The sequence below is a fragment of the Pteropus medius genome, unplaced genomic scaffold (genome assembly GCF_902729225.1).
Source record: "Pteropus medius unplaced genomic scaffold, Ma_sr-lr_union100, whole genome shotgun sequence".
Lineage (NCBI taxonomy): Eukaryota > Metazoa > Chordata > Mammalia > Chiroptera > Pteropodidae > Pteropus > Pteropus medius.
The window spans coordinates 4,134,949-4,148,316 of NW_024344436.1; the positions used below are offsets into that span (position 1 = coordinate 4,134,949).

The window sequence follows — 13,368 nt, forward strand, 5'->3', positions numbered from 1 at the left end:
TGTTTGTTTCTCGATCTCTGTCTCTAGCAGATCATGGCGGTTGCTGTTAACTCAAGGAAAAAAGTGTTTCCAAGTCTCCGCACTCTCACCCCGCTCCAACACGCACCTTTGTCTCGGTTTCCTAGGGCCTAAGAAATGACAGCAGGGATCAAAAGCAGGGCCCAGCACCACGGACAGAATGAGAAAGTTTATTTTTCTGGTTTTCGTTATCCTGTTGGGTATCGTCAAGGATGTGCCCTTAGTCCAGGCCCTGCCCTCCGAGAACTCTCGGGGTAGTGACCCGTGTAGCACGTATGCGGTCCCTGAACACTACCCAGACATCCCTCCACTGTTTTTTTTAATCTTTGGGGATTTCTTCGGTTTTCCTGTCTTCGAATTGACGTTGTTCCAGTTTTACACTGAAGACGTGGAATAGTTTCTTATTGCTGCTGTAACAGATGACCACAAACCTAGTGGTTTAGAACAGGGGACCCCAACCCCTGGGCCGCAGACCCATACGGGTCCGTGGCCTGTTAGGAACTGGGTTGCATAGCAGAAGGTAAGCGGCGAGCCAGCGAGCGAAGCTTCGTCTGTATCTGCAGCCGCTCCCCAGCGCCGGCATCAACCCCTCAGCTCCACCTCAGATCATCAGGCATTAGATTCTCACAGGAGCACCGGTCCCTGGTGCCAAAAAGGTTGGGGACCGCTGGTTTAGAACAATACAAAGTTATCTTACAGTTCTGGAGTGCGATGGCATCAGGCCCACCCCGATAATCCAGGGTAGGCAGTCTCCCCACCTCACAGTCTTTGATCACATCCGCAGTCTCATTTGCCATGTAAGATAATGTAGTCACTGGTTCTGGCAATCAGTCTATGACCTCTCGGGGGAGAGGGCATCGTTCTGCCTACCACAGAGAAGATGGCCCCGTCTTCCGTTTCTAAGGATTGCCCACCTCCACCCTCCATCTTCCATCCGCTCCTTGCTCCTTACCCCCGCTCCTTAATATTCAAGGCCCGCCCCTTTATCTCTAGTACCCCTCTCCAGTTCTCCGGGCTCACACCCCAACCCCATGGTGTATTAAGAATTTCCTGCCCCCGACTTCAGTTTTAGTGGTAGCCTCGGAGTGCTAAGATCTACCGAGAGCTGCTTTCCCTTTCCATTGCTGCTTTCCTCCCCCTGCTCCCTCACTAGCCCAGCCTCCCCATGGATCGCTAAAGGAGAAATGCAAAGAGTTATTGCTTTTTAATTACAAGTGCTATTGTAACATCTATAAGGAAGAACACTTTAAGCTTAATTGAGACCAAATGTGAAGTTAAATTAAATGAATAACTAATTAATGTAATGCTCTTGCATTAGCCCCGAGTGAGTGCTGAGGCCCAGAGAGAAGGCAGGTACCAGGCCTCCGGGGAAGAGTCAGTGCCCAGAGCTGAGGTGGGGCCAGGACGCTGGGACCTGGGAGACAAGTGTGGAAGGTTGGATCTCGGGACTGGGGTTCCCCAACCTTTGGTATTTCCCCGAAGTCCCACCTACAGCCCAAGTCCTCATTTCCGAGGCCAGGATCTGAGCTCCCACGTGCCTTTTGTCTCTTCCTAGTGCCACACTAATCTGCTGGCATGAGCAGGTGCGTCCTGCTCATTTCACGGTCCCTATGCCTGTCACATTAGGGCTTGATAAGTACTCATTTTAACTTCGTTCCTCTTCTACTTCCCCTCGCTACCTTAGCAACCTAATTGCCCAGGTCCTTTCATTCTTACTTCATAAGCCTTTCACATCTATTCCTCCCACTGCCATTGGGATGGCCCTCCTGCCATCCCTTCAGGGCTGGACTAGTGGACGGCAAAGTCTAACTAGAGTCACTACTCCTGCTGTTTTTACTCGTGTCGTTTACAAACGGTTTCACGTTCTTATGCCCACTAGACAAACTCCTCGAGGGCGGGGCGCAGTTTCTACCTATTTGTCTCCTTTCACACAGGTAATGCTATTACTATTTTCTAGATGAGGAAACAGGCTTAAAGCTAGTAAGTAGTGAGGCTGTGGGAGAGAAGACCTCGAAAGTGCCAGAGAGGAACAATATCCCGCCCCCCTCCTACCCGGACCTGTCTGCAGCGAAAAGAAAGCCGACAGTTGGCAAGTGAAAAAACCTCGGCTCCTCTGTCCTCCTGAGGGACTGCAGAAGGGAGCCCACACTCACGTAGGGCTCTACCATGGGGTTATGGCACCATCTAGCGGCTCCCCTGAGGGATGATGTCAGACAAGACTTTCTCGTCTTGAAAAAAGCATTCCTGAATCCTGAGCCTAAAGCCTAACATTCTGGCTGCCTCCTGCCTTGTGGGGACCTGAGGACCAGAGCTCTCTGACTGGCTCCTGCTCTCAAAGCCAGAGTATCCGGCACTTGGAGACTTAGGTATGTGTCACCACTGGGGCAGGTACAACCTATTTCAGCGCTGAGGAGTTGGCATGCAGCTAATGCGCTGGCCCACGCAGCATCTAGATAATACAACGGTTACATCTTACGTGGGGCTCTAAGCTCTCGGTTTGCCCCACTGCCATCAGTGTGATCAGTGTTGTCATGAGCATCTCCTTTGGGAGTGGCCAGTGTGACCAGCACATGACGTGGAGGTCCTGGGACACTGCCCCCGACAACCCATGGGGGCCCTAATGAAGACTAGCACAGCCTCAGCCAGCAAAAGAAATCTCTTGGTGCTGACAGGTGGTTTCAGAAGGCAGACAGAAATGCCAAGAGCTAGCTGGCTTGGAGCACTCCAGGATTTGACGTGGGCAAACCAGTACATCAGGAACTCAAGGGAGAAAAGGCCACTGCAGAGAGCTCCAGGAAGTCACAAGTGTAAAAGCTCCTGAAGGAACCAGTCTTGTCACCCTGGCACCGGTGCTCAGGCCATAAGACCTTTTTTTGTGTCCGCTGTCTACTCCATTCCTTGAGTAGAGCTATCATCCAGTGAGCGCTCAATAACCACTGGCACTTCTTTATCCAAACACTGATATTTTGTACATTCGAAACCTATATAATTTTATTAACCAATATCACCCCCAATAAATTTAATTTAAAAAAAAAAACACTGGTATTTTTATCAAAACACACACTGGCATTTTCAGTCATGGCCTCCATGCCCCCTCTGCCCCCACAATACTGTCCTCACATATCATCTTCCACTCAGGACACAGAGGGCTCGGACAAGGTTGAGGCAGGGGAGGCCCTCAGTCTCAGGAGCAGCGCAGGCCCCAGCTCAAGGGTGAGACTTCCTTCCCTCATCTTAGTCCCAGCCCTGGAGATTATAGCAATAATACTTTAATCTAAATGGGTCAGGCGTCAGAAACAGGATCATACGGAGAGAAAAAAGGCTTGTGGTCAAAGGGACGAAGAAAGCCTGGGCAGCAACTTACGTAGGGTCAGAATCCCACTGGTAGGTACAGGCTGATTACAGAGGTTCAGATTTAACACGGGAAGGAGGGCTGCGCCTTTTCTGGCCTTGGTCCTGTGGAGCCTCTGCCTTCTGTCCTGGAATCCGGACTAGCAGGAGTCTCCACAGATCTTTCCCTCAGCAAAATGGAGACGCCGTTCAGCCCTGACCCCATCCCTTCCGCCTGGCTGTCCCCTTCCCATGGAGACTCTGCCCCTGTCCCCTAGCGTTCCTGCAGGCTGGTGTTAGGTCCGGAGGCTTTGCCTCAGCAGTCTGTGGCAGTTTTAATTGTCTTGCCCGGGGGAATACTTTGGGACCCACTGGGGCCCTCCACGCTTCTCTTCCAATGGAGGCCTCATATTTCTTTATACCTGCATGAGAAGCAGAGAGGCGAAGGAAGAGAGAGTGAGTCTCGGGTTAATAAGCTCCTGCCCCAGTGGTGGGACAGGGAAGGCGGGTTTCTAGGGTCCCTTAATAACTGCCTTTCATCCCTGCTCTCGATAGTCCGGGCTCCTCCTCACCTCTTCAGCAAGGAATAGAGAGCCAGATTAAATGTTAAAACTTAATATTTTTTTTTTACCACATTTGACAGCTTTACAAAGCAATATCACATAGTCTATCTCATCTCAGCCTCAGATCAACCCTGTCAGGTATTTAGGGGTAAGTGGCTCCATTTTACACATAAGGATGCAGAAGTTCAGAGAATATGCCCAAGGTCTTATAGATAAAGGTGAGCAGAGAAGTCAGGACTGTCCAGGGATTTCTGGTTCCAAGCCCAGTGCTCCCTCTGCCCTTGCCAGTTACTCTGCTCCCCATGTAGGGGCCTTTCAGAGAAGGACCAAACCCTGCACACCAGGGACTAGCTGAAGCCTTAGGCTTGTCCCGCAGGTCCTGAACCTCCGTTCTCTCTTCTAAATGAGCATATCTATTGGTGGCTGAGTGGTAACCTAATACAGCTGAAGTCAGGCTTATTCTAAGCACAGAGCAGATGTTTTCTAAGTGTTCATCTTTCTCTCTTTCCGCTTCCTCCACTCCCCTCTCCCAGCCCCACAATCTCCCCTCGGGCCTGGCCCAGGGAAGGCAGGTGGAAGGACACCAGTCAGTGGTCCAATCCCCCTGCTCCCCCAGGGCAGGGCAGGACAGTCTATTAACCCTCCCCCTTTCGGTTTTTCTCCCCTCAACCTGGACAACCCCTCCTTAAAAGGAAGTGCTTCCCCAGAGTGTGCTAGTTACCGTGACCCTACAGTTACCATCCAGACCAGGTCCGCAGCTCTGCCAGCTCCTCGTGAGCAGGAGCCTCCTGCTCAGAAGGAGAACCAGAAAGCACGAGCACGTAGCCTAGCCTGTTGCCAGCTTGGCCTTAGCCACCAACCCATCTGTGCAGCTTCCACACCCACCACCACTGGGCAACAGAGAGCACACCAGCCAGCCATGGACATCAATTCAATTTTGGCCCAGAGGCTTTGATTGATAGTAGCTTCTTTCTGTACATCCCAAGCAGAGGGGCCCAATGACCTTGGTTTCTCATTTTTAGGAGCACCTGCAGCTCAGAGTCTGAGTTCAGAGGGAAAACTATACCCCTGAACTCTGCCTCCTCTGTCCTGGGGGTACGTCCGAAGCCCCACTGCTCTCCCTGAGGAAAACGGATTGCCAACCTTGGTGGCAGCTCAGGCCTCTCAGAAACACTTTCCAAGCACCATGCTCTGCTTGGGTCGACAGTCTTTGGAACTGGCCACCAAGAAGAAAAAGAAAGTTGGAAAAATCACCCTGAAGGAGAGAGGATTGGCATGCAGGTCCCGCTCTGATGGCACATCAGTCACAGATTTGAAGAAAATACTCACAAAGTCACGGGACTCGAGGAAAATACTACCGCGTGTGCGCTAGGGCCAGACAAGAGCTATGGAGACACATGGGACAACAGGGGGCAGGTTAGCCGTGCTGGGGCAGGGCGAGCGTTCACGGAGCGCACGAGTCCCTGAAGACCGGGTTGGAGCTGGGCTGAAACTGGGTGCAGAGCACCTGACCGTGGGTTTTGAAGTGAGGCGAGAGGTGAGGCTCTAGCTCTCTGGAGGACTCACCCTGTGTCTTTGCTCAGGGACGACTTCCAAGCCATGATCTCTTTGTACACCAACCGGCAGAGGAGCTGTGGGGAGTTTGGGGCACAGAGGGAAGGGAGGAAAACATTATTAACCTGGAGCATGTGGTTAGTCCCTAGTAATGGTGACTACTGGGCTGGAAGTGGGGAAAGGGCTGGGCACACAGCATTATTCACCATGGGAGGTGAAGTGATTCTGAGCAAAGGGCTGCTGACCCAGGGCACCTAATGGACAATGCTTTGGACGTCCAGAGTTCTAGCCAGCAAGACAGGATACCCCACCCACCCCTCCAATATCCAGCTGTGTAACCTAAGAATTCTTACCAGGCAGGCCAGGACGTCAGCAGAGATGAGCATGTAAAAGACATTGTTCCAGCCTGTAGGGGAAATGAGCCCGGCCAGCAGAGGCCCCAGAGCTGCACCTGTGTGGAGCACAGAGTCAGAGCAGGTCACCTGCCAAGGGGCCCCGGACCCCCGCCGACGTGACGGCAGCAGTCCAAGGAGTGTGCCCAAGACAAGGCTCAGTGTTCAGCAGCCAGGAACCAAAAGCTAGTCACAGACCTATGGACCCGGTGCCGTCGATGATGGCCGTGACGGTAGACAGTGCCTTTGCATTGCCCTTCAGGCTCTTGTGAGTCCCCTGAGGAGAGAGAGCAGAGTGAGCACCCAAACCAAGAGGCAGCACCGAGCTCTGGGTCAGGAGAGGGGCTGACTATGGGAAAGGCGGTGTCGGGGCTCGAAATTGAGAGGAAAGGGGGATCAGTGGTGGATTCCGAAGGACTTCGAGGACCTTGTCTCTGCAGACCAAGGGAAGGGAAATGGACCTGTCCAAGCCCCCAAAGGGACCCCTGGGCTCCAGGGAGGTGGCCTCGCTTACCAAGTCAGCTGAGACAGCAGTGGTGATGAGCGCATAAGGGCCATTGACCAGGGCCCCACAGACAATCAGCATTGCTGAGGCAGTAAGAGAGACAGGCCTGTTAGAGATGAGGGAACACGAGCTGCCCCAGCCCCAAGGCAGGGGAGACCCACCCGCTTGGTGTCAGGCTAACAACGCCCACGTCCCTGTGCCTCCACCCGTGCCTTTCCTGTGGCCTGGCAGGACCTGCAAACATCTCCTCACCTATGGAGCTGACAATCCCGTTCTGGCCGAAGTGGTTGTACAGGAATAGCTGAGAGAGAAGGGGAGAGGTAGAGTCACACCCAGGCTTCCCACGGGCCACCACTGTCAGACCGGAGCCCAGACGTCTGGAACAACCCTCTCCTGCCCTGGAACCCCACAGGTCACCTTACTCCTTTCCCTTCTCACATCCAGACCTCTCAGTCTCTAACTGTCCCAGGGATGGGGGTGTCTAAGATGTGGTAATTTATTCTTTCCTTTTTCCCCAACTCTTATTCTTTCCTTGGGCAAGAAGTTTATCAACCGGTGACCAAATAGTCACTAATCCTTTTCTGAAACTCTCAGTCTGGGTCTCTTTTCTGTGCTGACCCTGGCCTCTCCTCCCTGAGCTGCGCACGGCGATGTACACACACGCGGAGACAGACGTGTGCATAGTGCCCAGGTGTGCATATGCACACGCACTTTGCCCTGAGGTTATACACACCATGGGGGCGGCCAAGATCAGCATGACGCAGCAGGTGGTGGCCCTGCCATTGGTGTAGTCAGAGATGAGCCCCGCCAGGATGCCGCCTGGAACACAAACCAACTCACCCACTGCTGCCCCAGGCACGACCACAGCCCCCCACCCACATGGTACCCGAAGTTTGGCCCCATCACTCTGCCCACCACTGGCCTGGGCCTGGGCATCTAGACTCAGCAGAGCATCTCCCACCGAAGCCCTCCGTGTACCTACTGTTTACAGGAAGACTAAATACGAGGGCCATCTTTCTTAGGGCCACCCAGCTGGTCAAGAGCCCTTTTTCCTCTGATGCTACTGGCCCAAGTCACGCTCCACCACTAAAGAAAAGTGCAGTCTAGAGGCAGAGCAGGGAAGGGCCTCACCTATGATGCCACCAACATCAAAGAGTGTAGACAAGTCCCCAGCTTCCTGGGCATTAAAGTGAGCTGTGGAAAACACAAATATGTGGTAAGACTTGAGGGCTCAGGGCCAACATTCTGGAGTGCCACAGCCAGAAAAAGCAGAGCATCTGATCCGGGCCCACTGCCTCATTTTTCAGAGGAAGTACCGAGGACCTGCGGGAGATGACTGGGCAGGGTCACAGGTGAGTCTGCAACAGTCTCTGACCGGATGGCTGCTCTGGCCCTCCGTCCTGTGCTGCCTTCTCCTCCTGCACGATGGCCTTGACCTCTCAGACTAGCCCTCCCTTGAAAGCACTGGGATCTGGCCCAAAAGCCCTGTCCCACTAGGCTATGTTCCCCAGGGACACAACTGCTCTCACTGAGCCTCAGCCCAAGCAGCCAGTTCCTACTCTGCCCCTGACAGAGTGGCAGGCACCCCAAGGGTCTTCACATCCATGTGAGGTCTCTGCTAATCAACAGAGCCAGGAAAGAGACTCAGAGAAAAATGAGGACTTCGGGTTCCGGGCCTTGCCCTAGGATTAGAAAAAGACTATCCAGAAGCTTGAATTGTAGCCCAATCCTCAAGGTTGACTCATATTCTAAAGTCAGCGCCAAGACCACAGAAGGGTCTCCATGTTCACGAAGCTCCCCCTCTATCTTTGAGAGAGGTTTCAGATAGAGCCGAGGGGCAAGTTACAGCTTGAAATCTGGCCCTGACTAATTCCCATGCTACCCTGTTCAGAGCAAGTATATTGGCCCTCCCACGGGGCTTGGAGGAAGCAGCACAGCCCAGGTCAGGGGCCTCAGCCCAGAGGGAGCAGTGCAGCCTGGGTCAGGGGCCTGGGCTCTGATGGAGCTCTGAGACTCAGGAGCTAGGGCAGGCGGCTGCTCCCTGAGAGAGTAGCCACCTGGCCTATGAGATAGCAGATAGCAGAGACTCAGGCCAGGTAGACATAAACATCCTTTTCAACCACAAAAGTGACCTCTCCTCATCTGTCCCTCCTTGGACAGGGGCAGGGGCAGGGGCAGGGAGAGTAGGCCCCTGAGATGGGCAATGCAGCTGACTCAGCACAGGGCAGAATCCCATGAGGCTCCTGGCAGCCTCTTGGGAAAGAAGAACAGTGTTCACCACCAGGCTACAAGCATTGGGGGTGGTTCACCAGGCCTCTTCCTTGGTTTGGAGGAGGCTCAAGGGACTCCAGGAGGCATTCAAAAGGCAGACTTTTTCTAGCACCCACCAATCCCACCTATCTATGAGCCGAGCAGGCTGGAAGTGCGTTTCTCTTACACTCAAGGCTGGAGAAGTTAGGGAAGATCACAGAACAGAGCTTGGAGTTCCTAACCCCCAACTCAGTTCCAGGGGAGGAAAGGTGGCTGGAATCAGAGTCTCGGGGCTAGTATAAAAGGTTCATCTTCCCACCAAAAAAAAAAATATATATATCCTTTTGCCCTAGGAGAGGTTCAGCAGAGATCCTTCCTACATCCTGGAATCATATGCATCACATGACAGATTCCCTCTCCCACCAGAGACCCTTTCCTCACCTCTTCCTCCCCTCCTCGTACTTACCCACATTGAAGATGTAGAGTGGAAGCCAGTAGAGAAATGTATAGCTGACCAGCTTGGCAAAGAGCAAACACAGAGAGAACTCGATCACACCCTGGGGAGCATAGCAGATGGGAAAAATGCGGGAGATCCTTGTTCAGGGCAGCCCCAGGGATGGCTGAGCACCACCCCAGCACTCCCCACGCCCCTCCACACACGGCACTTCAAGTACACATCCACTCTCAATAAAAGCAATGTGCCTGCTGTTCCAATGCTGTGTCAAGACAAGCCTCCCCTAGACCCACCCTAGGCATCTTCTGTAAAGAAATTCTGGAAACCGTAGATCACCCTCGGCATCCCTACCTCCTGATACCAAACGGAAAAGTCTAGAGAGCCTCTCTCTCCCCTCCATGCCCCAACTTCTCACCGGGATCATGAGCGCGCCACAGAAGCTGATGGCAACAGGCTGAGCACTTGGCTCCTTGGAGCATCTGGCCGTTGTCTCAAGGCTGCTCTCCTGGTGACAGTAGGGGCTATTCCCAGGGTCCTCGGGGTAGTTCTGGTTCCCTTCCGGCCCGCTCTGAACAGAGATAAGACCTTGCTGTGGGTACATCTATGCCAGCTGCGGGGATAACCCACCCCCTGCCAGCTGTGGGGATAACCCACAAGAGAGGCAGGGGCTCCCAAGCTGGAAGAGGCGCACGTCCCTCTCCTGGACTAGTCTAACTTCCTGCAGGCCCATCGGGCTGTTGGGGACGCAACCCAAGGGCCTGACGTTGGGCCTGTGACATAACTGTGGGCTCAGGGCTCCCTCCTCCAACTCCCCAGTCCTGTCTGGGGCTGGAGTAGGAGAGCAGGGAATGGGCTGGAGGCTCACACTCACGTGGTGCTGGGGGGAGCTGCAGTCCACATCTTCGGGATCTAAAACAAGAAAAACCTTCTAAGAAGGTTTCCGAAGACCAGGCCCTCCCCTTTCACTGGGACTAGTCTCCACACCCAAAGCTTCCCAGACTTCCATTCTCTTGCTACGAAGTTGCCCTACTACCTGGCCTAGCTCACAGGCTGTGAGTCAGGGAATGGGGATGCGAACAGCAAATGCGTGGAACGTCCTGTCCACCCCTCAGTCCCCTTCTCCCCCCTCATATTCTGCCAGCATTTGCCAAGCACCAACAAGGGGCCAGGCATCCTAAGCACCTGTCATGGAAAACTTCGACAGCCCCGGGAAGTATATGCTATTAGTCCAATTTACAAATGAGAAAACTGAGGCTCAGAGAGGTTGCTTGTCTCACATCTGGTCCTCCAACTCCTTGATCAGTAACTTTCCCTCTATAGCCAGTTGCCTTCTCTCAGAATTATGGGGTCCGTGGGGAGGAGGGTCCACTCACACTCAATGAGAAAGAAGAAGGTGACGATGCCCATGGCAGCGGTGATGATGCCTGGCACCACGAAGGACAAGCCCCACTGCCCGCTCACCCAGACGCCAGCGATCAAGGAGCCCAGGATGTTGCCCATGGACGTATGGGAATTCCAGATGCCCATGATGAAGCCCCGCCTGGAAGGAAGGAGGGAAGACAGGAGGGTGAAGGGAAAAGAGCAGAAAAAGTAAACAGGAAAGCAGAGAGTTCATTGCAATTGCCCCATCTAATGCAGAAAACTGACTGCCTACGGCCAGGCCTGGGGTCCCTGAGCCAGCTCACAGGGCTTCCCAAGGGAGCTCTCGCGGCCCCTGGGGGTTGAGCACCCACCCCTTCTCTTCTCTCTTGCCCTATGGCAGTCACTCTAAAGCACTAGTCTTCAACCGCAGGGGACACTGGCAATGTCTGAAGAGTTTTGATTGTCACAGCTTAGGGTGTGCTAGTGGCATCTAGTGGGTGGATGCTGCTAAATATCCTACAACACACAGGATGGCCCCCACAACAAAGAATCACTCAGCCCAAAAGTCAGTAGGGCTGAGATTGAGACATCCTGCTCTAAAGCAACATTTTTTGCACAAAAGCCAGTTCAGGAAAAAGCAATACAGTTTTATAGGCTTCATTTTTTACTTCATGCAAAATGGAAATTTATCTATTATAAGGCAAAAACATAACTAAACTTGCTATTTTATGGGTTAAAACCTAATCAATGGAAAATCGATACTGCTTTTTAGTCACTAAAATGTGTATATCTTACTTAGCACGTGAAAGTCATCAAGATGGAGGCAAGTTTCTAATCTCTCACCTTGAAATTATATGAAGGTGCCATGAGTGACCCCCTCACTACCCCAGCCCTCCCAGGGAACCTCCCGGTCCCGCTCCCTTGTCACACTCACTTCCCCTTCCCGAACCAGTTGCCAACGCAGGTCACAACCGAGGGCCAGCCTGTGGTCTGGACGAGACCATTACAGATCTGCAGGGAGAGAGGAGGCAGGTGAGACAGGCCGAGTCATGCTGCCAACTCCCTTCTCTGACCCCTCAATATCATGGTTGAGGGGTGCCCCCAACAGACCACACCACAAATTTCGTCTTCCTTCACACACAGACACACACCCCTAATGCTCTCTGGCTGCAGAACCCCAGCCTGTCAGGCATCTCAGGTGACCTGAAGGTGGTGCTCAGCACAGGCTTACGCTGAACGAGCAAATGCATGACCCTGGGAGGTGGAAAGTCGGACCCTGCAGAGCATTATAGAGGCGTGCTGGGCAGGGCAAGAGGTGCGCAGGGCCCCAATCGCCCATGACCTGGGGGCGGCTGAGAAGGACTAGAGCCCCCAGGGTCCTTTCTGTGCTGGGAACAGAGGCCCAAGAGCAAGATGGAGGCTCATACCTGAATGAGCACAAAATACCAGAGCACGTGGATGTTCCAGAAATATCCCAGGCCAAAGAGCGAGGTGAAAAGGCCACTGAGCAGCATTCCTGCTGAAAGGTAGTAACGGAGAGGGAGCCGCTCTCCAAAAATCCCACTGGAGAAAAGAGAGTTGGATTTGCAGTTAATCCCCGCTATCCGCACTCCTGAACTCTCTGCCTCCATTCCCTCCCCCACCCAGACCCTTATCCTATGCCCTCATCGGAGGGATTGGCACCGCCACCCTTGTCCCCTCAAGCCAAAAACCAGGGAGCTACCTCAGTTCCCTGCCTCTCCTTCCCACCCTTCACATTAGATCTCGAAAACCCACCCATTCTGCTTCTAAATAGTTCTCCAGTGTGTCACCTCTTTTCCATTCCTATTTCTACTGTTCTAACTCGAGTGTTCCTCAAAGCTTAGCTGGACGATTACCCATCTGTTCCTTAGCATGACCAGGCCTTCAGTCTGCCTTCCATTCCCCTCAGAGTGACCTGTCTGAAATGTGAATCTGAACGTGACGCCCTGAGCAAAACCCTTCAGTGCTCCCCTGTGCCCGAGGCCTGGCACACATCACCTCATTCTTCAGCCCCGTCTCCTACGACCCGCTTCGGTCTTTACACTCTGATAAACCTGTTACTGGTCCCCCACTTCTCCAGATCATGCCGTTTGATAGTTCTTTACTTTGCGCGTGCTGTTCCTCCTGCCGAGCCTCTTCTCCACCACCAAATCCAATGCTCGCATCAGTGCAAGTATCATCTCCTCCAAGAAGCCCTCCTTAAGCTCCCTTCTCTAATCCCAGCTCAGACTAAGTAATCACCTCTCTGAGCCCCCAGAGCGCCCTGGAGCCACCTCTGTCAGAGCTACCACACTGTTTGTAACTAGCCGCTGATGAATCGGTCATCCCATTAGGCTGTGAGCTTGTTGAAGGTGGTAGCTGTCTTCATTCACCTTTGAGTCCATGGTGACAAGCACCATGCTTGTTGTGTAAAAGCCATACCTGCTGTGCTAATTTAAGGCCAGAACAGGACGGGGTTTCTTAACCATCTCTGTGTCCAGGGCCACCCTTGAAGAATCCTGACACAGGACAAACCATATTCTAGCTATACTACTGACACTGCCATCTGAGTGAATAACTCAGAAGACGCATCCAGGAAAGGCTTTCTAGGAAAAGAAACTACTAAAAGTGGGAGTCGGCCAGGTGAAAGAGCAGGCTCAGGGACCAAGGAAGAAAACGAGGGTGGCTGTGGACTGACCGCACATGCAGAAGTCTTGGTCTCATTTCCACTTGGGGACCCCTTACCTTTTTCGCTTTGACCCAGCTATCCCCGGGTTAGTCAACAGAGGCAGCAGCTCTGAACCACCCTGCTCTGCGGTGGTCACAGGCATTGCCTCTGTCTTACCTGATGAACATGCCGATGGCATAGGCCACGAGGAAGGCATTGTCCACGGCCCCCAGTAACTCCTTGTAGTTGCTCTTGTCTGAAAGCAAATGAGA

At 53.2% G+C, this 13,368-nt stretch overlaps 1 protein-coding gene across 3 annotated transcripts in view; it reads right to left on the minus strand.

Moving 5' to 3' along the window:
- Nucleotides 1-1,161: 1,161 nt before the first annotated feature.
- Nucleotides 1,162-13,368, minus strand: part of SLC37A2 (solute carrier family 37 member 2) — a 24,579-nt gene continuing 12,372 nt past the window's right edge. The window contains exons 3-17 of one of the 3 annotated variants that reach the window (XM_039872794.1): nt 13,274-13,352; nt 11,856-11,991; nt 11,363-11,439; nt 10,440-10,606; nt 9,932-9,975; nt 9,482-9,634; nt 9,079-9,169; nt 7,494-7,556; nt 7,096-7,181; nt 6,615-6,663; nt 6,372-6,445; nt 6,056-6,134; nt 5,819-5,916; nt 5,478-5,542; nt 1,162-3,770 (exon numbers count right to left, since the gene is read on the minus strand). In XM_039872794.1, the coding sequence (XP_039728728.1) occupies nt 3,755-3,770; nt 5,478-5,542; nt 5,819-5,916; nt 6,056-6,134; nt 6,372-6,445; nt 6,615-6,663; nt 7,096-7,181; nt 7,494-7,556; nt 9,079-9,169; nt 9,482-9,634; nt 9,932-9,975; nt 10,440-10,606; nt 11,363-11,439; nt 11,856-11,991; nt 13,274-13,284 (1,209 nt within the window). In that variant the 5' untranslated portion in view covers nt 13,285-13,352 and the 3' untranslated portion in view covers nt 1,162-3,754. The remainder of the gene's footprint in view (nt 3,771-5,477; nt 5,543-5,818; nt 5,917-6,055; nt 6,135-6,371; nt 6,446-6,614; nt 6,664-7,095; nt 7,182-7,493; nt 7,557-9,078; nt 9,170-9,481; nt 9,635-9,931; nt 9,976-10,439; nt 10,607-11,362; nt 11,440-11,855; nt 11,992-13,273; nt 13,353-13,368) is intronic. The other 2 variants (XM_039872792.1, XM_039872793.1) reach the window with 2 other exon arrangements.